We start from the raw sequence: 26,448 nt of genomic DNA on the forward strand, positions 1-26,448 counted from the left end.
CACATGCTAAAGATGCTGTTTGACCTGTCCTTTGAGTAAACGGCACACACCGAGTCCATTCACCTACAGTATGTTCTTTGTCTTCTCTCACCAGTTGCTCAGAAAGAGACACATAGGAAATGACATCGTCACCATCGTGTTTCAGGAGCCCGGTGCCTTGCCTTTCACACCCAAAAACATCCGCTCCCATTTCCAGCATGTGTTTGTCATCGTTAAAGTTCACAATCCGTGCACTGAGAACGTCTGCTACAGGTGAGTGAAGCAAACGTCTGTCTGGGAACGATGCCTTTGATTTACACCGTAAATTATGATACACTATGATAGTTATTAAGAGAAATGAAGTGATTTCATTTACCTTTGATGTCTGTTACTGTGAAGAGAAAAATATCAATGAAGCTGAAGAACCTGCATTAAATGCTGGAGAACTCACAGGAATCAATCATGCGTCAGTGCTTGGCTTGCCTGTAATTTTTGATCTTCTGTTTAAAAGCAGTGCCAAAGGCTGTTTGAGGCGTTTAATTATCGCATTAAAGAGTAAATTATGTCATAATTTACTCATCCTCATGTCTTTTCAAATCCCTTTCTCTCATCCGTGTAGCTCAAATGGAGAAGTCTGGTTTGTGCATCTCTCATGTAATGAAACCTATGGTGACCAGTGGCTGTAAAGCCCAAAAATTGATACATACCAGTACCATAAAAATAGTCCATATGACTCCTACTCTATATAATCTTCTGAGCTCATACTGCTGTTTTATGGAACACTGCTAATTTTAAGTCATTATTCACTGATGATCTTATTTCATGTTGTTGTTTTTAACTAAAATTAAAACTATTAAAATAATTTTTGGCCATTGAAATAAAGCAGAAAAATTAAACCGAATTAAAAAAAAAAAAAAGTTATAAGAAACAGAAATTTAGAAAGAAAAAAGAAAGAAAATTGGAAATGCTGCCTTGGCAGCTGAAATAAAGTTGAAATAATAAAAATTTATCAAATCACATTAAAATCTTTATTTGTCACACAAACAATATATGTGACAAATAAATGACCACTCTGTTACATTAAAATAGAAATGGTAAGAAATTTTAAAGTTGAAGAATAAAACTAGAGTATAAAAAGATATAATACAAAATTACAATTATAATATACTAAAATAATTCTCTAAAATAGAATAGTAACAAATTGATAAAAGATTAAAAAGTAGAAATGAAAATTCCTAAAACTAAAATAAAAAATTAATTAAATATAAAAAAAGAACTTATAAAAATGACAAAAGCACAACAAAATTACTAAAATGTAATTTTAGAAATTTAAAATGTTTTGAGCGTGTTGAGCTCCAGGTTGTTAAGACTGCACCAGACGGTCAGCACTTTAACCTCCATCTTGAATGAGGCCAATCAGTGTGGTGTCGTTTGCAAACTTCAGGAGCTTGACAGAGGGGTCTTTAGAGATGCAGTCATTGTTGTACAGGGAGAAGAGTAGTGTGGAGAGAACACAGCTTTGAGGAGCTCCAGTGCTGATCATACGGGTGCTGGATGAGAATTTTCCCAGCCTCATTAGCTGCTGCCTGTCTGTCAGGAAGCTGGTGGCCCACTGACAGACGGAGGTGGCCATGGAGAGCTGAGTTAATTTGGGCAGGAGGAGGTTTGGAATGATAGTCTTAAAGGCCGAGCTGAAGTCCACAAACAGGATCCTCACATAAGTCCCTGGTCTGTCTAGCTGTTGCAGAACATAATGCAGTCCCATGTTGACTGCATCGTCCACAGACCTCTGTAGGCAAACTGAAGAGGATCCAGCAAGGGTCCAGTAATGTCCTTCAGTTGCGCCAGCACCAGTTTTTCAAATGACTTCATGACCACAGACGTTAGGGCCACAGGTCTGTAGACATTTAGTCCTGTAATTTTGGATATCTTTGGGATGGGGATGATGGTGGAGCATTTGAAGCATGAAGGGACTTCGCACAGCTCCAGTGATCTGTTGAAGATCTGTGTGAAGATGGGGGCCAGCTGGTCAGCACAGGATTTCAGACAGACTGGTGTAACACAATCTGGGCCTGGTGCTTTTTTCCTTTTCTGCTTCTGGAAAACCTGGCGCACATTGTCTTCGCTGATCTGAAGTGTTGGTGTGGGGGAGAGGGAGGTTGCAGGAGGTGTTAATGGTTGTGTGGAGAGGTGTTCAGGGCGGGTGTGGGGTGTTTTTTCAAACCTGCAGTAGAACTCATTCAGATCGTCTGCCAGTTGTTGATTCTCCACAGTGCTGGGGGATGGTGTCTTGTAGTTGGTGATCTCTTTCAGACCTTTCCGTACTGATACTGAGTCGCTGGAAGTGAAGTGAATCCTTAGTTTTTCAGAATAATTCCTCTTTGCCACTCTGATCTCCTTTTCCAGTGTGTATTTGGTCTGTTTATACAAGACTTTGTCCCCCTTCTTGTAAGCATTTTCTTTGGCCTGTTTAAGTTTTGATATGTTTATGGTAGGAAATTTACTAAATATCTTCATGGAACGTGATCTTTACCTAATGTCCTAATGATTTTTGCCATAAAAGAAAGATCAATCATTTGTTTTTGGCTATTGCTAATATGCCCACAAATATACCCATGTTATAACTGGTTTTGTGGTCCAGGGTCACATATTGCATTGCATTAGTTACTCCAAACAATCTCTCTCATTGTCATATTTGCAGTGTTGCGGTATCCAGATCCAAAGACGTACCTCCATTCGGCCCTCCCATTCCTAAAGGCGTGACCTTTCCCAAGTCGGCTGTCTTCAGGGACTTCCTGCTGGCCAAGGTGATCAACGGGGAAAACGCGGCGCACAAATCAGAGAAGTTCCGCGCCATGGCGACTCGCACGCGGCAGGAGTACCTCAAGGACCTCGCGGAGAACTTTGTGAGCACGACGACGGTGGACTCGGCGGTGAAGTTCAGCTTCATCACACTGGGGGCCAAGAAGAAGGAGCGGGTGAAGCCACGGAAGGACGCCCATCTCCAGAGCGTGGGCGCCGTCACGTGGAGCGTGGTGGCGCGGGATTTCGGCCAGTCGGCGGATGTGGAGTGCCTGCTGGGGATTTCCAACGAGTTCATCGTGCTGATCGAGGAGGAGTCCAAGAACGTTATTTTTAACTGCTCCTGTCGGGACGTCATAGGCTGGTCGTCCGGCGTCATGAGCATCAAGATCTTCTATGAACGTGGGGAGTGCGTGATGTTTTCCGCGCATGACAACTGTGGAGAGGACATTCGAGAGATCGTGCAAAGACTTGAGGTAAGAGCGTTCCTGGTCTTATTTTAAAGATTTATTTTTGGCCTTTTATTATGATAGAACAGATCAGAGCTGACAGGAAGTAAAGGCGGGATCGGGAAAGGTCCTCGAGTCGGGATTCGAACTCGGGACGGCCATAGCGCAACGGCGCTGTATGTTGGCGCCCTGCCCACAAGGTTATCAGCGCCGACAAGCATTCCTGGATATAATGTTTGAGCGGGAAAAACAGTGAATTCGCAACTAAATATTGCATTTTTATTTTTTGTCAAATAAGGTGCTGCATGTTTAAAGGCAGGGTAGGTTTGGTTCAGAAACATTTTTTGTTATGCTGGTTGAAAATCTCTTTCCCGATAGCAATCACTAAAGCTGACCACACACTAGATGATTTTCAAATCTTAACCGATTGTAAACTCCTGGCGTCGACCGTGGCGCCGGCAACGCCACTTGCAATTTTAATGATAACAGCGAAAAAATAACTTAAAATGCTCTGTTAATTTTGATCATACACATAAGAGTAATACATCTTTTAAATCTGTAAAGGGTCTACTTTTATTTGTGTACACTCACAATATCAACAAAACATTGTGCTTTTGTAAAATAAAGAAAATATACAGGATGTGCTTTCAGTCATCTCAGTCTCCACTCTTATCTCTTTGAAACACGTCACTAAAATGAACTGAAACTCAGTGAATACTCGACACAGAGACATGAGAGATATATCTATAGAGAGCTTGAACCATGTGAGACAACTGACATGTAGACAGAGGAAGGCTAAGCCTTGCCCAGCCTTACACACGCTCCACCTATGGCAAGCTAGCTTTGAAAGCATAAGATCCCACCCACCCTGCCATTCAATCAGCCACACCTCCTCCAAAACACATGACCGCGTCGCACACTGGCAGAGCATCATTACTCCAGTCTTCAGTGTCACATGATCCTTCAGAAATCATTCTAATATGCTGATTTGCTGCTCAAGAAACATTTCTGACTATTATCAGTGTTGAAAACAGTTGTGCTGCTTCATATTTTGTGATGCATTTTATTTTTAAAGATTTTTTGATGAGGAGAAAGTTCAAAAGAAGCATTTATTTGAAATAGAAATCCTTTGTAACATTATAAATGTCTTTACTGTCAATTTAGATTAATTTAATGCATCGTTGCTGATTGAAAGTACTAATTTCTTTATTTATATAACGGTATTGTAAGTTTAACTTAATGACTTAAACTAGCAACCGCAACTCCCATGATGCCCTATTCCTATTCATCTTTTTGATGTCTTCAGGATCCTTTCATTCAGACGTCTGTCTACTCAATTCAGTGTTTTTTCTTAATCAAAATTCAATCGGGCTCAATCAAAACCTGCTAATTCTTTTTCTCTCTAAGCTGGAGAAGAAAGTTGGCTTGCAGTTGTGTTCATGTTATCTTGGGTAACAGTCTAATTATTCCTTAAATGACTTTTCTTAGGGGATATTCAGACTTAGATTTTATCATAAATTAAAGGGTCTGTAATTAAACATTTTCATCGTCTTCCTGTACATGTGATCTTGTGTACCTGTGAGGAGCTCGGCCTGATGAAATCTGTGCCTTGAGAAATCATCCTAATCTTCTTACATGATTTCTCAGAGGGATGGAGTCGTCTCAATGGCCAGAATGTTTGACGGGTTTGTGTTACTCCTGGCACTGCTCCTGATCTGTGTTTTTGGCTTCTGTGAATGCCCAAGCCAGTTAAACTCACTCGGGTCGCTCAGTTTTTGGCTTTCGGATGCTGTCGAGGCATAATGTGTAGAAGCATCTTAGATGGCATTTCCCGATTCGAAGGCGTCCTCAGTCCTTGTGGTGCTTTTCAAGTCCACACTTTATAAATAAATTTAGAAATAATGCTGCATAGAATGGTGAGAAGAGCGAGACATGGCACAGCGGTCAAAGACGTCCATTTAGGGTATGTTTAAGGTATTGTAATAATGTTTAACATTTTAATAATATTTATATAATATTTGTTTTATTTTATTGAATAATTTAAACAATATATATATTTTTAATTAAATCGTTAAAAACACATGTATTTATAATTATTTAATGTATTATATTAATCATTAGGAATATTAATAATTATAATTATTTTATTAACACTTACATACAGCATATATACTAGATTAATATTCATATTATATTGTTATTTGTTTTTAAATAATTTATTAAAAACATGATTATATATATATATATATGAATATATATATGAATGAGGTTTCCTTGTTTATTTACAGTGAGGACATAGAAAGACAGAGTAAGCTGTGATGTGTTGTGGCTGATGGGCTCAGCTGGGTTACCTGGATGGTTTGGGGACGTGGGATCTCCTGGGATTACCGTGGTACGCTGGGTGCAAGTGGGATTAGCGGCGCTCCTGTTTTTGGCCTCATTTCCTAAAGGCACTTTGTGTACTGAGGACTGTGACTGCCGTCAGACGAGACGCTCCCAGAACAGATGTTTCTCATCCGGGAGTCATTATGAAACAAACCCGTGTCACCTGTCTGGGCGCGTAGTTGATTTGATGGAGATCAGATATTCCCTGGTTAGTGACACAGTGGGATTGTGTTCATATGAGGACAGCAGCGTCTTTATCATGATTCCGCTCGCAGCAAAAGCAGAGCAGATTGGCAGTTGACTGGATTTTTCATATTTAATATAAATTTAAGTGTTTAATATACCATTAATATAGAACAGATACAATTTTCTTCTATGATACTTTATTAATATTTATTAAAATTTAAAATCAGACATTACTTTTGACTGAGTTTGACTAAATTATATTAATAGTATGGATAATTTAATATAATATGGATAATATACTGTAGATACAGATCATTTCTATATACTAAATCTATAATATTTGATAAATATTATGAATATTATTGTGATTTTATTATTCTAATAATAAATTATTCTTAAATATTTTTATTCATAATATTTTTATTACAGTTTATTTGGGACTACATTATAACATAATATCTCATGAAACATAACGGTAACACTTTACAATAAGGTTGTATTAATTAACGTGAACTAACAGTTAACAAAGCATCTGTTCAGCATTACTCAATCTTTGTTCATGTTGACTTATTCATATACTAATGTGTTTGTTAATGCATTAGTTAACATGATCTAACAATGAACAACTCGAATGTTCAGGATTACTTAATGTTTTGCTAATGTTTACTTACACATTTACTAATGCATCTGTTTACATTAACAGATTAACTAGTTAACGTTGTGGTTAATGCATTAGATAAAATGAACTAAAAATTAACAACACATCTGTTCATCATTACTTAATCTTTGCTCATGTTGACTTATTCATATACTATGTTAGTTAAATGTTAGTTAATGTTGGACTAGTGTACACTTTACAATAAGGTTCACAAATTACCTTATTAAATGCTTTGTTAATGGTAAGCCATGTTAATAAACAGTCTACAAATGTTAGTTAAACGTAGTAAATGTTGGACTAGTGTACACTTTACAATAAGGTTCAAATTCCCTTAATAAATGCTTTGTTAATGGTAAGCCATGTTAATAAACAGCCTACAAACATGAGAAACATTATCAGTTGATGTTTAGATGTTTTCCAAGTTTACCAATAGCCCTAATCAGTGCCCAAATGGGAAGTTGGTATTGTTTATCCATTGTGTGTGTGTTAGCTGCTAAACAAACCTATGTGTATATACTGTATGTATTATAATTAAATAAAGCTATTTACAGGCATAGTTCATTGTTAGTTCATGTTAACTAATGCATTAGTATATGAATAAGTTAACATGAGCAAAGATTAAGTAATGCTGAACAGATGCAATGTTCATTTTTAGTTCATGTTAGCTAATATATTAATCAGCGTTAACTAATTAAGTTGTTAATGTGAAGAGAAGCATTAGTATATGAATAAGTCAACATGAGCAAAGATTAAGTAATCATGAACAGATGCAATGTTCAGTTTTAGTTCATTTTATCTAATGCATTAACCAAAACGTTAACTAGTTAATCTGTTAATGTAAAGATGCATTAGTAAATGTATAAATTAACATTAACAAAACATTAAGTAATCCTGAACAGTGAAGTTGTTCATTGTTAGTTCATGTTAACTAATGCATTAACTAACGTTAACTAATACAACCTTATTGTAAAGTGTTACCAATATGACAATATAATCATAAAATGTAATATATTTATATATGTATATACATGTTATAAATATAACATGTCTATATGCATACATATTTTATAATTGTATAAGTAATTAATATAAATAATAAATATATGTATACATTTTTAATCATTAATTTACATTTGTATTATTGTGTTATTTTATTACAATTTGGACTATATTATATGTCATATCATATATCATATCATATATTATATGTGATATGTTTATAGCCTATAACATTTTATAATTACATATGCAAATAATATAAATAATAAATATGTATATATTTTTATGTATGTATATATATGAAATTTTATATATTTATTTTTTCTTATCTGTTTATACTGTACCTTAAATATAAAAAATAAAAAATAATATAAATAGCTGGATTTATTTTATAAAGAAATATGTCTAATCAGTTATCACATGTCAGGAGATAAATAAATGTAATTATTTATGTACAGCAGAAATTGAACTAATGAAATTCATTGATGTGAGTTTCTTTAAATTACAATATAATCATTTTTTTCCAATTCAAAGTAAAATTCAACATGCTGTGGATGACCAGTTCCATTCAAATTCATGAAATCAGGTTTTATTAATTCATAATTCTGCCCAGCTCTTAAATGATTAACAGTAATGAATGTGTGTTGATTTACTGTTAGCATCCTCAGTGTCAGGCGCTGTGGATTTGGTGGGTGTTAAAACAGAGCGTGTGCTGTTTAGTGCATCACACGCAGTCAGGCTCATGAAATGAAGCGTCGCTGTCTCTCTGTATGAGTGCAGAGAAATCCGCCCCACACCTTCAAAGTCACAGCGCCGCAGGTCAGCGCTCAGATGAGGGTGTCCTTGTTTCTCAGAGCCGCGTGTGTCACGTGCTGGGACAGACGAGTGTGTGTGTGTGTGTGTGTGTGTGTGTGTGTGTGAGATCTGAGCTGACATCCTGTACCTGTAGAGCATCCAGCGCCGCTCCTGGTGGACGGGATACATTTGCATACAGAATGAGCCAATGAATATCAAGGACGGGATAGGAGAGTTCGCGCTTATGCTAATCATGCCCTCGTATTTGACTTCCACTGTCTGCTTTGCTACAACACAAGCGCTGCCAGTGAGCAGTTAAAGGTGCTGGAAGTGATTTCAACAGTACCTACTGGACTTATGTCATGGTCACACTTGACTTTGAGCTCATTTCTACAGACAAGGCAATGTGCGTGACAAACATTAAAATGGAAAATTATAAGCCATACCAGTCAAAAGTTTGGACGATATTTTTTATAGTTTTTGGAAGAAGTCTCTTCTGCTCACCAAGGCTGCATTTATTTGATCAGGAACACAGTAAAATACAATAAAAAAAAAGCAATATTGTGAAATATTATAATATTAAGTAATATTATAACAGTGATACAATAGCGTTTAAAAGTTTGGTGTCAGATAAAAGATTGAAAAAAAAAAGAAAAGTATACTTTTATTCAGCAAAGATGCATTAGATTGATCAAAAGTGACAGTAAGTAGTAGTAATAATAATAATAATAATAATTTATTTTTCAAATCAAATATGTATTTGTGTTTTTATTTATATAACAAACACTATACTCAAATCTGGCTTGTGAGATCCACTTTCCTGCAGAGTTTAGCTCCAACCCTGATCAAAAACTCACCCAACTGTGATTTTCCTAATGATCCTGAAGACATTGATTAGCATGCTCAGGTGTGTTTGATTAGGGTTAGAGCTAAACTCTGCAGGAAAGTGGATCTCGTGAGCCAGATTTGAGTATCACTGAACTATATACTATACCATTCAAAAGTTTGGGTTCAATAAGATTTTTTTTTTTTTTGTATTCTGCAAGGACACATTAAATGGCAGTAAAGACATTTATAATGTTGCAAAATATTTATAATTCAAATAAATGCTGCTTTTTAAAAAAATATTAAGCAATGAAAATAATAAGAAATGTTTCTTGAGCAGCAAATCAGCATATTAGAATGATTTCTGAAGGATCATGGGACACTGAAGACTGGAGTAATGATGCTGAAAATTCAGCTTTGATCATGGGAATAAATTACATTTTAAAATACATTCACATAGAAAACAGTTATTTGAAATTGTAATAATGTTTCACAATTTTACTGTTTCTGTATTTTAAATGGCCATATTGAGCCATTGATTTAAAGGGATACAGGGCTCAACTGTAACGACTTTTCACTGGCTGCGCCAAGAAAAAAATAGTTTTTGTTGTTTTTTTTAACCATGTTATGTAGTAATGTTATTCTAATAAATAAGCTTGTACAACACCAATATTTTAGATGCCAGTTAAATTTTACAATTCCCAATTTCAATACCAAATGTACAATTCCAGTACCAAAAAAAATAAAGTTCAATCATTATTAAAGGTATAGTTCACCCCAAAATGAAAATTCTGTCGTTAATTACTCGCCCTCATGTCATTCCAAACCCGTAAGACCTTCCTTCATCTTCGGAAAGCAAATTAAGATATTTTTGATGAAACGTCAACTTCAATTTTGCGAAGCTATGAGAATACTTTTTGTGCATGAAGAACTTAATTCTGTGTTTGCACATTGACTGAGACGTGGCTCTCTGTGCGCACAGAAAATAGCGCACGAGTGCTAAATTGAGTTCTTTCCTGTTGTTTTGTGCTTAAATGCTTTAAAATCGCTTGAATGTTTAAATCGGCAAGGTTTAAAAACACATTCAACGATTAACTTTCGTGACGGATAGATTAGGGTTATGGTTAGGATTAGTGACCCGATCGGGCCACTGAAAGTTCTGTCAACTGTCCCAAGCATCTTTCACGCTGGCCAATCCGTACTGTTCAGCAAAAAATGTAAGTCATCCTCATGTCGTTCCAAACTTGTTTGACTTACTTTTTTCACTGGAACATTTTGAAGAATGTTTCGTGTCCAAACCACATTGCATGGCAGAAAAAAACTCAGTGAGACGGTCTCTTAGAGCACCTTCAGCAAGATGTGTTTTTCCAGAGGGCTGCTGGGATCTGCTGCATGTGCTCGTCAGTTCTGGATGAGATCCTGTCGCTCGGCCCAGAAGCTGTCAGAAAGCACAGGTCTGCTGTACGGCCCATCTGGGCCTCTGCCGTCCTGTTTGGCCATCTGCGGTGCACCTCAAGTCGATTCGCCTTACATCTGCAGACTCACTCTGAGCTGCTGCTTTTAGAGTCTCCTGCTGCCAAATGTCTCAAATAACCCACAGTACTCTCCTTTTCCTAGTATTGTCGAGCAGGTTTTCTCGCTTGACTTTTTACTTTTAGATCTGGCAGATTTACGGCAGTCCTCCATCATTAAACTGTAGCGAAACCGCTTTCTCTTGTGTGTAAAAGAGTTCGCTGTGTGAACGGACCTTGAGTCTCAAGTTTTCATCACAAGAAGTCATTGTGATGTTTGTCTGCTCTGCACATGGAAATATGAAATCATGTTTTACCATTAATGCTTTTAAATCCATTTTATTCTTTCCCAAATTCCGTTTAATTTTTTTCAAAATTCAGTTTTTTTCCATTTTAATTTTTCTAGACTCTGTTTAATGGTTAAATACAATGTTCATCAAAAAGCGTGTCTAATTAATTGAAATCATGAAGCTTACATTATTAAACAGCAATTTATTAAAAGTTTAACAAAAATTAAATTTTTAAGGCCCTATGAAGAGTTTTATTTTTTTTTCTCAAATTCAGTTTTTGCGATTTAGTATGTGTGTAGTAAACGAAACCGTGCGTCTACGCCAATCATTTGCATAGAACATGCAGGATTCATATTTAAATGGTATTTTTGCGGCTTGATATTCACTAGTCCATATCGCATTTTGATTAAAGTGTTAGTTTACCTACTTTTGATGTATCCGTCCAAAATTTGGCAAATTCTGCAACATTCCACATTATACAGTACATTTTGTTTTTATGACTGTTTTTATGAGTCTCATTAAATTTTATATTAATGAGTTTATATAATATTACTTTTTTAGAATGTTTTTTCAGAAATTTCAAAATTCAGAAATGTAGAAATCTATTTTCTAATTGCTTTTTTTTTAGTAGTCAATTTCACCTGAATTTACATCGCAATACGTTTCATTGCAACTTTGACTGATGTAGTTGGCAAATGTAATCAAATGAAACATCATTGTAAAGTGTTACCAAAAATTCACAGGCTTGTTTGTTTATTTATTCTATCAATTTTATTCATTATATATGTACATCACAGTAAATATAGTTCATTTTATACATATTTATCAAACGAATTCATGTCTTAAATAAGGAAAAAAATCACCTGGTGCATTTTAAAGGTTTAATATATATTGCGATGAACTGTGATTATTGTCAATTTGGACAATATTTTGAGTTTTGTGAGTGCTAAAATGTCTCTATTGGAGACTTGTATAACACTAGTTTTGACACCGTGTTTGTTTACGTGAAATATCACGGTTTCGGGCTCATACTAGCAGTTTGCATGTGTGTTTCTCTCTCACGTCAGTCTAAGAGATGCTCAGCATTACGGGACGGTCTGACAGCGAGAGCTCTGCGTGGAGTTTCAGAGGTGAATGTGAGAGTAAAGAGCTGTGCTGCGTCAGACAGCACAACAGATTGCTCTCTTTAAAGCAGTTTAGCGCAGACACAGACGTGTGGGAAGAGCGAGAGCTCAGCTCCCTCTGAGGATCACCGCAGCTCGCTCACTTCACAGTTTGCTTTGCTTCAGCTGCTGTCTTGGAGTGTGTTTGTTGTTCTGTGGGTAATTATTCACTGTAATTAATGAAAACGCTGATAGCAGTTGACCAGCAGTGCTTCAGCGTCTCATTGATCTGTCTAATGATGTTTTAGGAAAGCACAAGGTTGGGCTGCTTTAAACTCAGTGTGAAATCAAAGCACCTAAAAGTTACTTGTTTACTACAGGTTCCTGGTGTTATTGCGAATGAATCATTCATTAATTCGTTCTATTTTATCTTATCTGGCCTTATAATAAAAAAAAAAAAAAAAAAAAATATATATATATATATATATACATACATACAGTGAGGAAAATAAGTATATGAACACCCTGCTATTTTGCAAGTTCTCCCACTTAGAAATCATGGAGGGGTCTGAAATTTTCATCGTAGGTGCATGTCCACTGTGAGAGACATAATCTAAAAAAAAAAATCCAGAAATCACAATGTATGATTTTTTAACTATTTATTTGTATGATACAGCTGCAAATAAGTATTTGAACACCTGTCTATCAGCTAGAATTCTGACCCTCAAAGACCTGTTAGTCTGCCTTTAAAATGTCCACCTCCACTCCATTTATTATCCTAAATTAGATGCACCTGTTTGAGGTCGTTAGCTGCATAAAGACACCTGTCCACCCCATACAATCAGTAAGAATCCAACTACTAACATGGCCAAGACCAAAGAGCTGTCCAAAGACACTAGAGACAAAATTGTACACCTCCACAAGGCTGGAAAGGACTACGGGGAAATTGCCAAGCAGCTTTGTGAGAAAAGGTCCACTGTTGGAGCAATTATTAGAAAATGGAAGAAGCTAAACATGACTGTCAATCTCCCTCGGACTGGGGCTCCATGCAAGATCTCACCTCGTGGGGTCTCAATGATCCTAAGAAAGGTGAGAAATCAGCCCAGAACTACACGGGAGGAGCTGGTCAATGACCTGAAAAGAGCTGGGACCACCGTTTCCAAGGTTACTGTTGGTAATACACTAAGACGTCATGGTTTGAAATCATGCATGGCATGGAAGGTCCCCCTGCTTAAACCAGCACATGTCCAGGCCCGACTTAAGTTTGCCAATGACCATTTGGATGATCCAGAGGAGTCATGGGAGAAAGTCATGTGGTCAGATGAGACCAAAATAGAACTTTTTGGTCATAATTCCACTAAACGTGTTTGGAGGAAGAAGAATGATGAGTACCATCCCAAGAACACCATCCCTACTGTGAAGCATGGGGTGGTAGCATCATGCTTTGGGGTGTTTTTCTGCACATGGGACAGGGCGACTGCACTGTATTAAGGAGAGGATGACCGGGGCCATGTATTGCGAGATTTTGGGGAACAACCTCCTTCCCTCAGTTAGAGCATTGAAGATGGGTCGAGGCTGGGTCTTCCAACATGACAATGACCCGAAGCACACAGCCAGGATAACCAAGGAGTGGCTCTGTAAGAAGCATATCAAGGTTCTGGCGTGGCCTAGCCAGTCTCAGACCTAAACCCAATAGAGAATCTTTGGAGGAGCTCAAACTCCGTGTTTCTCAGCGACAGGCCAGAAACCTGACTGATCTAGAGAAGATCTGTGTGGAGGAGTGGGCCAAAATCCCTCCTGCAGTGTGTGCAAACCTGGTGAAAAACTACAGGAAACGTTTGACCTCTGTAATTGCAAACAAAGGCTACTGTACCAAATATTAACATTGATTTTCTCAGGTGTTCAAATTCTTATTTGCAGCTGTATCATACAAATAAATAGTTAAAAAATCATACATTGTGATTTCTGGATTTTTTTTTTTAGATTATGTCTCTCACAGTGGACATGCACCTACGATGACAATTTCAGACCCCTCCATGATTTCTAAGTGGGAGAACTTGCAAAATAGCAGGGTGTTCAAATACTTATTTTCCTCACTGTATATATATAGACGGCCAGAAAATAAATAAATTTTTATTGATTCAATTTTCAAATGTTATGATTAATAAAACTGGTAGCATAAATATATTTATGCTACCAGTTTTATTAATCATAACATTTGAAAATTGAATCAATAAAAATTTATTTATTTTCTGGCCGCCTAATTTGTATATATATTTATTAGGGGTGTCAACGTTAACGCATGCGATTAATCAAAAAATTTTAACGCGTTATTATTTTTTTTAACGCAAATTAATCGTTTGATAAGGTTTGACCCCAACTTCTTGCCGTCATCGCAGCGCGGAAGGTTATCTATTGTTGTGTGATGAGGGTGCAGCACCAGTGTTTCCAGGGTAACGGCACAAGTGGGCTATTTTGAAAATACAGTCGTGGGAAAAATTACAGAGCCGTGTGTTGCGTTTTTTTTGGGCTACTTTTAAAATGTACCACGGCCACCCAAAGTGTATATAGACAAATAAAAATTCAAATAGATCCTTTTACTAATGTGTATTATACTTGAAATGTATCCCTGGCAACTTGAGAACGGAGAGGCGGTTGTAACATCAAACAACGTGAGTTTCAGCAGAGCACATGTTAAGGCTTTTACACAGCAGAAATAAACATGACAACAGACACTATAGATTATATAAGATAATAAACACACGATTACGATAGGATATTTGTATGTGATTTTCTTGAGTTGAATGTGTACATCTGAAATGCTAATTTGTGCAGCGATATAAAAGGCTATAAATAGCAAGGAAGTTATTACAAACACTCGATGGTGGTTTGAAGTGAGTTCTGAGGAAAAGTGTACTATTAATCTCATAAATTGTCTTATGAAGCATGATGCTAATATTAGCTCTAATGCACCTGCAGAACAGGTCCAATTCTTCTTCATAATGCATTTTGTCATAATACTTCACGTAAGGTCGCAAGAAATGTTTTGTTGTATTTATTTAGAAACACTTTTGATAATAGTTGGGTAAATGTATACTGGGATTGAAGCGATGTGGCTTGGTAAACGTTTTATTGCCAGTATAGAGGCTGATAATGGCTGAATAAAAACAAAAGAATAATGATAAAAGAATAATAAGGATTATGTCTCATACCTGGCGGAAGTGTGAAAGGTTATGTTTCCTTAAACTAGTTTGTCATGCATTTCTTTTTTTCAACACATTTACAGGTAAATCCTAGTATTTTAAATTTGTGATTAATCATGATTTATCACAGTCCATGACTGTGATTAACACGATAACATTTTTTAATCGATTGACAGCACTAATATTTATTTATTCATTCATTCGTTCATCCATTTTATTCATTATATATTTACATAACATTTGATCAGTACATCAGAGAAAATTAATTATATATTTTTGGGCTTTCTAATTTTTTTCAATATTTATTTGCTGTTATTTATTTACTTATGTTATTAGTTTTATTAATTATATAATTCATTTAATTAACATTTAATCAGTACATCAAATAAAATTGTTTATCTTTTCTGGCTTTCAAATTTTAATGATAAATTTAAATTTTCTATTATTTATCTATGCTATCAGTTTGTATGCTATCAGTATGCAATCAGTATGTTATTTGCATAACATTTAATTATTGCATCAAATAAAATTTATATCTTTTCTAGCCTGAAATACATGTATTATTTTCTTTATTTCCTTATTTGCATAACATTTGATTATTGCATCAATGGAAATTAAATCTTTTCTAGCTTTTAAATTTTTTATTATTTTTTTGTTTTATAATTATTAATTTATTTTATTTATGCTAAACAATTTATTTATTATATGTTCACATTTGATTTTTCCATCAAAGCAAATTTATGATATACTTTCTGGACTTTTGAATTGAACAATCTTTTTGTTTTTAACACGTATGTAAATGAAGACTGAAGTAATACTAACAATTTGTGCGCATTACAGCATTGTGTACAACATTACAACATTATTTTGCTATTCTAAAATAAGTAATTCATTCAAAGTAATTTTTGTATGAATGGATGCCAGTTAAAGTCTGATGTTAGATTTATTTTGTTATTGTTGAAGTCCAGACTCAAACTCACAGCTGATTGGTCTGTTGTTGCCCATGACCGTCTGAGTCCTGAAAACAGACTCAAGCTGTTGTGGTTTCAGTCCTTCATTCAAACTAATATGTCGGTCTCTGAATCAGTGCTTTAATATGACTGTATTTGTTAACTAACTACTAACTACTACTAACAGTTGAAATCAAGTGTACAGTGAGTCACTCTCGCTAGCTGGGCTTATTACGGTAAAGCTTGTAAGACGGATCAGCCTCTCCTCAGATTATTTACTGACTCACCAAATCTCCCGCTCCTGTAAACTTATGACTCCGCCAACTAATCAAATACGCATTTACTAATCAATGTACTCTCATATATGTGCACTTAACCCTTCACCTGCCTGTCCACTCCTGTTTTCCCATAGTTCTGCTGGGTTGGAGCTCAGCTCTCGTTAATGCAGTCTAATGATTGAATGAGATTGCGTGACAGCGGCGTGTCACATGACCGTGTGAATGTGTTTCACTGCAGCTGAACATAAGCAGCAGTCACCATCTCATGGCATGTTTATACTGGATTAATGCTAATTACTACACCTGTTAGTACCGGAGTCCAAAGAAAATCAGTCAAACCAGTTCAAGATGGGCAGGTCCTGAGGAAAACCCGTCTGTAGAGTGGCAGTGTGTCATTTCTGTGCCACTAGCAGCACCAAATGGAATTAAACACCACTTCTTAACAAGCCACATTTTTTTGAGATTTATTTTTTAAAAGGTTGTTATTATTATTATTTTTATTATTATATTACATTGTTACATTATATTATATTAATTTATAATACTTCAACAACTTTATATTATATTATATTTTTTAATTGTATTTATTTTTGGAAGTTTAATACTTAGGGATATGAGTTTGTTCAACAACTCTGTTCTGTTCTGTTCTGTTCTATATTAATTTGATCTAATACAGAAGTATAAATTGAAGTATTATATTGCATTTTATTAATGTTATTATGTTATAGTTACATTATTAATATTTAATTTTATTTTATATATTTAATTTTAATTATTGAATTATTTTAGTATAATTTTTATTTAAAATTAATTATTATTACCTAAGGGATGAGGGTTTGTTCACCAACTCATTATTATATTATATTATATTATATTATATTATATTAATTATATTATATTATATTATATTATATTATATTATATTATATTATATTATATTAATTATATTATATTATATTATATTATATTATATTATATTATATTATATTATATTATATTATATTATATTATATTATATTATATTATATTAATTTGATCTAATTTAAAAGTAATAAACTTTACTTTCCTGATCTTGCACTGTAAATGTTTTCTGTTTTTACCATCGGACTGAAGAGTCATTGCTGTGATGTTTCTTTCTCTCCACTGATTTGTTGTATCTCCCAGATCAGTTTTTTCCTTTCTAAAAAAAAAAAAAACTTTTTCCCTGGAGTGCCCTTGTCTTTATTTCCATATGAAAGGCTCTTTAGATTGAGAGGACATACAGTCAAGCATGCGTCCCGCTTGGATTTAAATGTAGCCAGGGGATGTTGGTTTTATCTCTTTTTTTGGCTTGTCTCCCTGTGACCGTCTGTCCTTCACATCTGAGCTATTTAAGGGAACAGTTCACCCGGAAATAATGCTGGCGTTATTTACCTACCGTCATGTTTCTAAACCCAAATGACTTTTCAAAAGGATTGTGAAGAATGTAAACGCTGCTCTTTTCCTTCAAGCTCAAAAATGAAAAAAGTGCCATTAAAAGTAGTTAATGTGAATTTTCTGAAGTGGTATGATGCTTTTTGTGACTGATACTCTGTAATATATAGAGTCTGATTTCTCTCTCGGTCTCTCTGTCTTGCTCCAGATGGTCACGCGTGGCTGTGAGACCACAGAAATGACCTTGCGCAGGAACGGTCTCGGTCAGCTCGGCTTCCACGTTAACTTCGAGGGCATCGTGGCTGATGTGGAGCCGTTCGGATACGCCTGGAAGGCCGGTTTGCGGCAGGGCAGCCGGCTGGTGGAGATCTGTAAGGTGGCGGTGGCCACGCTGACCCACGAGCAGATGATCGACCTGCTGCGCACCTCCATCACCGTCAAGGTGGTCATTATCCAGCCGTATGAGGACGGAGCTCCCAGAAGGTATCAGTGATTTGTTCAACAACATGGTCATTTTAAAAATCATAAAAAAAAAAAAAAAACATTAAAATGGTTATGTAACAGATCTGACTTTGAAATGATATTGTGTTATATTAAAATAATATATATTTTTAATTTTGCATTTATTTTTAGAAGTTTAATACTTAGGTTTAGGGGTTTATCCAGCAACTCTAATTATACATTATATTATATCATTTTTTCAAAATATATTTACGTTTACATTTACATTTTTATCTAAAGTGACTTACAAATGAGGACAATGGAAGCAATCAAAATCAAATATGTTTAATATATGATATTATTTTTAGTTTTTTTGAAGCTTAATACTCAGGACTATGGGTTTGTTTACAACTTTAATTATATATATTATATTATATTGTATTATTTTGTATTAATTTATAGGAATGTAATACTTAGGGTTAGGGCTTTATCCAACACCTATATCATATATCACCAAAATATATCATATTATATTTTGAATATATGAGCCATGATTAAAGATATTCGATATTAACTTATAGTTCTATATGAAATGCATTACTTTGTCTTAATAAATCACCCAAGATGGATGTTAATAGCAGGTTTTCTGCTGCTTTTTTCAGCCTTACTCAGATGGTTTATTTTGTTGGATGGGATTTGAAGTCTTGAGTTTTAATATCTCACTCTTATAAGCAGTAAAGACTCCACTTCTTGTTCTCAATTCGCTCTATTATCCAGTGTTGTTAACATGATGCTGCTGCTGGAACTGATTTGCTGTGAATGGTTAGTTTGAAGCTCTTTAAGTGATTGTGGTGGATCAGTGGGAACAGAAGGAGAGCGCTGACGTCTGTGTAGCGGCAGCAGCGGTGTAATGCAGCTGATTGATCTGGCCAGCTGGGCCGAGGCCTGCCGCTCTTCACCCAACGTTAGCGGCAGGAGGTGCTTGAGTAGTGAAGAAACACATCTCCGCGCCGACTCGCAGTGCAGCAGACTGTGCTTTTAGGCTTTGTCTGCACATCCCACCAATTAAAACAGGACAATCACATACCATCAGCCAACCGTCCAGATTACAAAACAGAGTGTGTAAAGCCTTTTACAGCAAATCTCATGAAAACGGTTGGGAAATTACTATTTAATTAATTCATGTTCTTAATTCTTTTTTTTTTTTTTAGGTTTTTATATATTTAATTTTTTATTTAATACATTATAAAATAAACTATATATATACTTTTTTAGTTTTGTTAATAATAAAATATTATTCATAATAATTTATCATTTTTATTATATATTTAATTGTTACATTTTTATTTTATTTTATTATATTTATTTAGAATATTATGATTAGTTATAATAATAATAATAATAATAATAATAATAATAAATATAGTTGTTATTATTAGATACAATTATTTATAGTGTATATCTATATCTATCAATCTATCTATAATTTTTATAAATATTATTTTTGCTATATATTTTATTACTACATATATTCTGAATAGTAATAATAATTTATATCATTAGAATGATTATTTATATATATTTATTTTGTTGTTATTATTATTATTATTATTATTACAATATACAGTGTATATATATATATATATATATATATATATATATACATTATATAAATATATATACATTATATAAATATATATATATATATATATATATATATATATATATAAATATATAAATTTTTTTTTTTTTTTTTTCTTATGCTCAGAATCTTACCCTTTCACATAGTGTCATATTTGATCACATTTCCTAAAACAATTATGATATGAATTAATTTGGCTTTTCACACATTAAAACAAGCTGACCGGTTCATTCAGCTGCTCTTTCTCATTTGTAATATGAGCATTAGTTCTTTAACAGAGGCTAATTAGGTTAAGTAAACAAATGTGACCGCATTCTGAGCTGTTTGTTTAATATGCTCACAAACATGCCTGACAGACAGATATCTAGAGTAAATCTAGAGATTTATTCTATCACCTCTATATCTGTGCATTTAATATTGTCATAGTATAGTCATGTCACATGTAAACACATGCTGATCGTATCCAATCATCCCTCTCTCAATCCAACATGTCAGCAAATCCTCTTACAGTGATCTGTGTTCATACATGATCATCTGTCATCGTACATGACGCAACAGAAGCCTATTTACACAGCAGAGCATCTCATTAAGGTTTCTGTATTTTTAAAATAGTTTGTCATATTGACTATCGAGAGACATGGGTTTGATTCCCAGGGAATGCGAGAACTGATCAAATGCATATACTGTTCCTTCGATGCAATGCAAGTCGCTTGGAATAAAAGCATCAGGCAAATGCATCAATGCAAATGTAATTGTTAAACAACCACAGAATATTCCTAGAATTGCTTGAACTCCAGATGTCATCGCTGCGTCCAGCATGTATGAACTGTCCACCCGGATAAATATGTATTTAAAGGAAAGACTCGCAGTATAAACGGCCACATTACAGCTGAGTCTCATGTTTCAGGTCAGACGTCGAGGAGCAGAGCCTCAAAACATTACATACACTCTCTGATTAGTCTGAAAACCAAATATTTACCCGCTGTTTACATTTTCAATCCACAAGTGTGTAAGTTTGAGTGTGGACACATCTGAGCTGTTTCTCTTTTTCTCTCATTAGTGTGATGTATGGGCGGCATGTTTGGAGATGCATATAGAAATGATGGAGAAGCTTGAGGACGGCAGGGTTACGGCCACATCCTGCTGCTCTAGTGTAAATAAATAGATTTTCTGGGTTAGGCTAATATTAGAGCCGTATTTCACCCGCTCAGACTGGATTCTGCACAGCCATAAAAAGACATCTATGAGCTCTGTAAAATAAGAGAGGATGTAAAAACAGTGTGTTTGATGGGAAAAGTCCTGTTGAGGCTTGATTTCCCACCCATACAAAGAAGTACTCTGATGTTACCCTGATGGTATCAGATGGTACTTTGATATTTATTTCCTTGAAGATACTTTAATTTGAAGATCTTGTGTAAAAATGTGGTTTTATTTTATTATATACACTACCATCAGAAGTTTGGGCTTGGTAAAATTTTGAATGTTTTTAAAAAGAAGTTCCTTTTGCTCGTTAAATATGCAGTAAAAACAGTAAAATTGTGTTACAGTTCAAACCAGCTGTAATTTAGTCAGAAAGAGCTTTATTGCCAAGTATGTTTGCGCATACAAGGAATTTGTTTTAGTGTCACAAGCTTCCAGTTCACAGAGACAACAAGAACAACACACAGACAATAAAAAATAAAAATGAGAATAAAAATACACACATATAATTATAAATAAACAAAAAAATATGAAAAATAAATTGAAAAATGAAATAAGTTGTATGTACAGGTGTGCTATAGATAGAATAGAATAGAATAAGATGTAGGGATGTACTAGGATGTTGGGTGATAAATAAGTATAAGGTTATTGCACGAATTTTTATTGCACAATGGAGGGAACATTTAGCTGCTTATGAGGTAGATTGTCTGGGGGTAGAAACTGTTCTTGTGCCTGGCTGTCCTGGTATTCGGTGCTCTGTAGCGCCGGCCAGATGGTATGGAATGTTCCAAAAGGAGTTATTATTTGAATATATTGTAAAATGCAATTTATTGCTGTGATCAAAGCTGAATTTTCAGCATCATTACTCCAGTCTTCAGTGTCACATGATCCTTCAGAAATCATTCTAATATGCTGATTTACTGCTCAAGAAACATTTCTGATTATTATCAATGTTGAAAACAGTTATGCTGCTCCATTTTTATTTTTTTGGATGAATAGAGATTTCTTCAGGATTATTCGATCGATAGAATTTTATATATATATATATATATATATATATTATTCCGATAAAATTAGATATTATTAAATAATAAATAATTTGTGTGTTATTTTAATTAATTTGATACATTTTATATGTGACCCTGGAGCACAAAAGCAGTCTTAAGTCGCTGGGGTATATTTGTAGCAAAAGCCAAAAATACATTGTATGGGTCAAAATTATCAATTTTTCTTTTATGCCAAAAATCATTAGGATATTAAGTAAAGATCATGTTCCATGATGATATTTTGTAAATTTCTTAACGTAAATATATCAAAACTTAATTTTTGATTAGTAATATGAATTGCTAAGAACTTCATTTGGACAACTTTAAAGACGATTTTCTCAGTATTTAGATTTTTTTTTGCTCCCTCAGATTCCAGATTTTCAAATATTTCCAAATTTTGTCCTATCCTAATAAACCATACATCAATGAAAAGCTTATTTATTCAGCTTTCAGATGATGATTTCAAAAAATTGACACTTAAGACTGGTATTGTGGTCCAAGGTCACATATATACTTTAATTTGAAGATCTAATGCAATTTTAACAGGATCAGGAAGTGCTGCATGCTAGATTTTGCCCATATGAAGTGTTGTTACATACTCGGTAGCACATTTATCCATATGGTGTTTCACATAATGTCGATCAGTACTGATCATTATTGCATTTTGCAGGCTCATTAGAATCTTACCTCTATATCCCACACTTTAGTTTTCCATTATGCCGGCAGTATAGTGTGAGAGGATTGACTCAGCCGTTGTGCGGATCTTGGCGGGCGGCCGTGGAAAACATCGCTCTGTAAATCTGAGCCTGTGAATGTGAGCAGTGGTGCGAACACTCCTGTGTTGCATGAGCTCTCTGATGAAAGCTGGCCCTCAAAGTTTGCTTGACATGCTTTTTCTTGGATAAAAACGCCAATGTTAGGAATAACTCTTGGTTGGACGTGTGGGATCAAGAGTGTTTCTAAAACAACATACTGAATCTGTAAGAGCTTCCACCTAAATGCAATTGAGTTTGTGTTTCTCGGCACATTCACACGCTGTAGATTATTCTCCATATGTCAGTGCAGGTCAGAGGTTTCAGGTTTTGATGTGGAAAATGTGAATGTTTTGTTCTGTGTGGAAGTTGAAGTAAATAGTGAAGCAAAAATTTGATAAACGTGTGGAAAGATACAGACATTAGCTTTAGCGTGCTCTTTAAACTGCCTTTGGCTTATGCTGTGAATTGTTTTACACAAGCTTTGGATATTATTCAGCTTTTAATGGGAAAACAGACGTAATTAACTGAAAGAAACTGATTGACCTGTTTATTCTGTAAACACTCAGCATCTCATATGCTCAGGTCACCAAAGCTGCGGTTCAGTGGTTTACGTTTCTTTTCAACTGGTTCTCATTATGTTGCGTCTGAGTGATGTACAGTAAATGCATTTCTGTTGACTGAACACATGAGCCGATGCTGTTAGCTGCAGCTAATGTTTCAGCGGCACGTCTGGATGCATTTGTATGTGCATTTAGCTTGATTTCTGCAGATTGATAAACACTTGAGAGACATCTGCGTCCCAGAACCAAAGACCCTTTCACATCAGTCACCTCAACATACCACTGCATTCAACTTATGCAAAGCGAACTGTTCTCATAAACAAATTAAATGTTGGTCTGTTACTTGAAAAAGCTATGACTTAACAATGCTTGAAAAAATTACAATATAATGTAATAATAGTGTTTTATTTATATATATATATATATATATATATATAAATTTAACTGAAATAAAAACAACAACAACTTTATATTTTATATATATATATATATATATATATATAAAATATAAAGTTGTTGTTGTTTTTATTTCAGTTAAAGGTTATTTTATTTCAAGCCGTTCCCCAAACTTTTGAATAAAGGAGTGTCTGTTTGTGTGTGTGTTTGTAATTCATACTTTTATTCAATAAAGACACATTAAATTGTTTAAAATTTACTGTAAATCAGTTAGGGAAACTGTTAGGGAAAGTTACTTTTAAAAGTAATGAGTTTTATATTGACAGACAGTATTGTGTTACTCTATAAAAAAATAACTAATTGCATTTATTTAGTTACTTTTTATGGAAAGTAATGCATTACGTTACTTTTGCATCACTTTTTGTCACCTAAGCTGGGCTTGCTTATTTATTTTTAATAACAAAAAGCCAGAGAGTTATGTTTTTGGTCACCGTAAAGGCGGTTTCACACCAAAAGTGAAATGTCTAAGCCTCTGCCTGAAGGAAGTGTCTCTGCCTCTGCACTTCACTCCCAGTTTCTCACAACGGTGACAGGAGAGCTGTCATTCAATAAATGGGAAAACAAAGTCATTTGCGTTACTTATTTGAAAAGTAACTCGTATTTTCTCACCCATTTTCATAGCTCAAAAACCTCATTCTCCATTGCAAAATATCTTGTTTGTATTTCACAGATGAAAGTCAAAGAGAATCTGAACGACAGAATTCTCATTTATTCCTGATCTGTTTCTTTAATGTATTCCGGCAGGATTTCTTGGTCAAAAAAATTCCCTTTGGAGGATGCTTTGCATTGCTGTTGCTCATGCCAAGAGATCCTGCCAGAAAGTGTAGCGTAGCGTCTAGTGTTCTCTGTCCTCCTGAGGACGCCGAGGTCAGTGATGACCAGAGGGCAGTGTGGAAGTAGCTGATGAATGCAGCTCAATTTAAAACCGATGCAGAGATCACATTGTCAGATTTTTGGGCCTGTCTTCTGCATCTAATTGATACGAGCCTGTGGGCTGCTTATGCAAATGAAAGAGGAGAATGTTAACCCTTCACCTCAAGAGCTTCATGCAGACAATAGCTCCAGAGTTGAATTGCAGAAGGTTTCGTAGAGCAGACTGTTTTCGTAACCCTCAGGCTCTTTTCTTTCAACTCAAAAACCCACCTCAACGAGCTTCTCCTTTTCTGTGTGTCTTCTAGTTCCCTTCTAGCGCTCATATCCACCTTATTTTTAACATAAGAGCTGCAGTAACTTGAATGTGCAAGGCTTCCAGTGTCTAATTCACTTCTAATTACTTTACCTGTACAAAAAAAAAGTCTGTTATGCTGCTTTTTTTTTTATTGCAAACTGGTGTTTATTATATTATTTTCATTTATTATCCTAATCGTAAACCCACTGGTTTGTAGTGCAAACAGTTTTACTTTTACATTCAGTTCTAGTTATTTATACATTTAAAGAAAATTGTTTACTTCTGTGTTGTGAAATAAGGTATTAAAAGGTAATGTTAGATATTATGTATTTGTATATTATCACTAATGGATTATGGATGTAAATTAGCAATTTTTCTATAATCTAGTTTGTTTATATGTTCTATTTAACACAGACGTTTATTAGCACACTTTGTCCCTATTAAATAAACAAATACGTAAAAAAAATATAAAATTACCAGCTTTGTTTCTCTTTCTCAACAGTTATCCAACTTTGTTACTATATTGTCACTTTTTATATTGTCGCAAAACTATATTATTACCCAACTCTTTATATGAAGTTGGATATATATACTGTATGTCCATTTCATACGCATACATAAAGTAACACATTTTTGCTGTGTGATTTATTTCATCGCAAAATTGTAATATTTTAAAGATGTTAAGATATTAGAAACACAATTGTATGTAAAACTGCTTTGATAAGTGCTATACAAATAAATTTAACTTGTATGCAACTTGTGTATGATTCCATTTTTAAAGCTCAGGTGCCAGTTGCATTAACTGCTTAGACTAGTCTTAAAAGATAGCTGTCTAAATTTTTATTAGATTTTTTCTGCAAGAATTGTTTGTGGTGATTTTGTGGTGAAGTAAATACTACATAAAAACAAATGTAATTTCTACATTAAATAACCTAATTTAGTTCAGGCAATAATTAAAAAAATTAAAGTAAATTCTATATTATTACTCAATTTAAGCTTTTCAGGTTGTATTTACGCTATTTTATGGTTGCTTTTGTTGTTAGGTTTAGTATCTTACTGTTTTGTGACATCTGGAGTTCATTATCTACTCAAAAATGACCCATTCATACTCGAACACTATTCACTGATTGTTACCGTCATTGTGTGTGAGGGGTCTCTGTGTTCATTTGGGTAATAATTAAATTGAGTGGACATATTATTTTAAAAGGATAACAAGCTGTCTACTTGCTTACTTACATGTTTGTAAGTGAATCACATGCTTTAATAGCATGTTTTCTTCCCAATGCTACATTAAGGACATTTTATAAACCGTGACTGAGTGAAATGTAGCGGTGCAGTAAGCAGACCAATAGTT

The 26,448-nt window shown here is 34.6% G+C and overlaps 1 protein-coding gene across 5 annotated transcripts in view; it reads left to right on the forward strand.

The window, feature by feature from the left end:
* LOC131552021 (signal-induced proliferation-associated 1-like protein 2) overlaps positions 1-26,448 on the forward strand; it is a 153,566-nt gene that overhangs the window by 79,874 nt on the left and 47,244 nt on the right. For all 5 annotated transcript variants that reach the window (XM_058795370.1, XM_058795369.1, XM_058795368.1 and 2 more), the window contains 3 exons: positions 95-252; positions 2,681-3,257; positions 18,035-18,309. In XM_058795370.1, coding sequence (XP_058651353.1) covers positions 95-252; positions 2,681-3,257; positions 18,035-18,309 — 1,010 coding nt within the window. The remainder of the gene's footprint in view (positions 1-94; positions 253-2,680; positions 3,258-18,034; positions 18,310-26,448) is intronic.

This window comes from Onychostoma macrolepis, chromosome 13 (assembly GCF_012432095.1).
Source record: "Onychostoma macrolepis isolate SWU-2019 chromosome 13, ASM1243209v1, whole genome shotgun sequence".
In the NCBI taxonomy this organism is placed as follows: domain Eukaryota; kingdom Metazoa; phylum Chordata; class Actinopteri; order Cypriniformes; family Cyprinidae; genus Onychostoma; species Onychostoma macrolepis.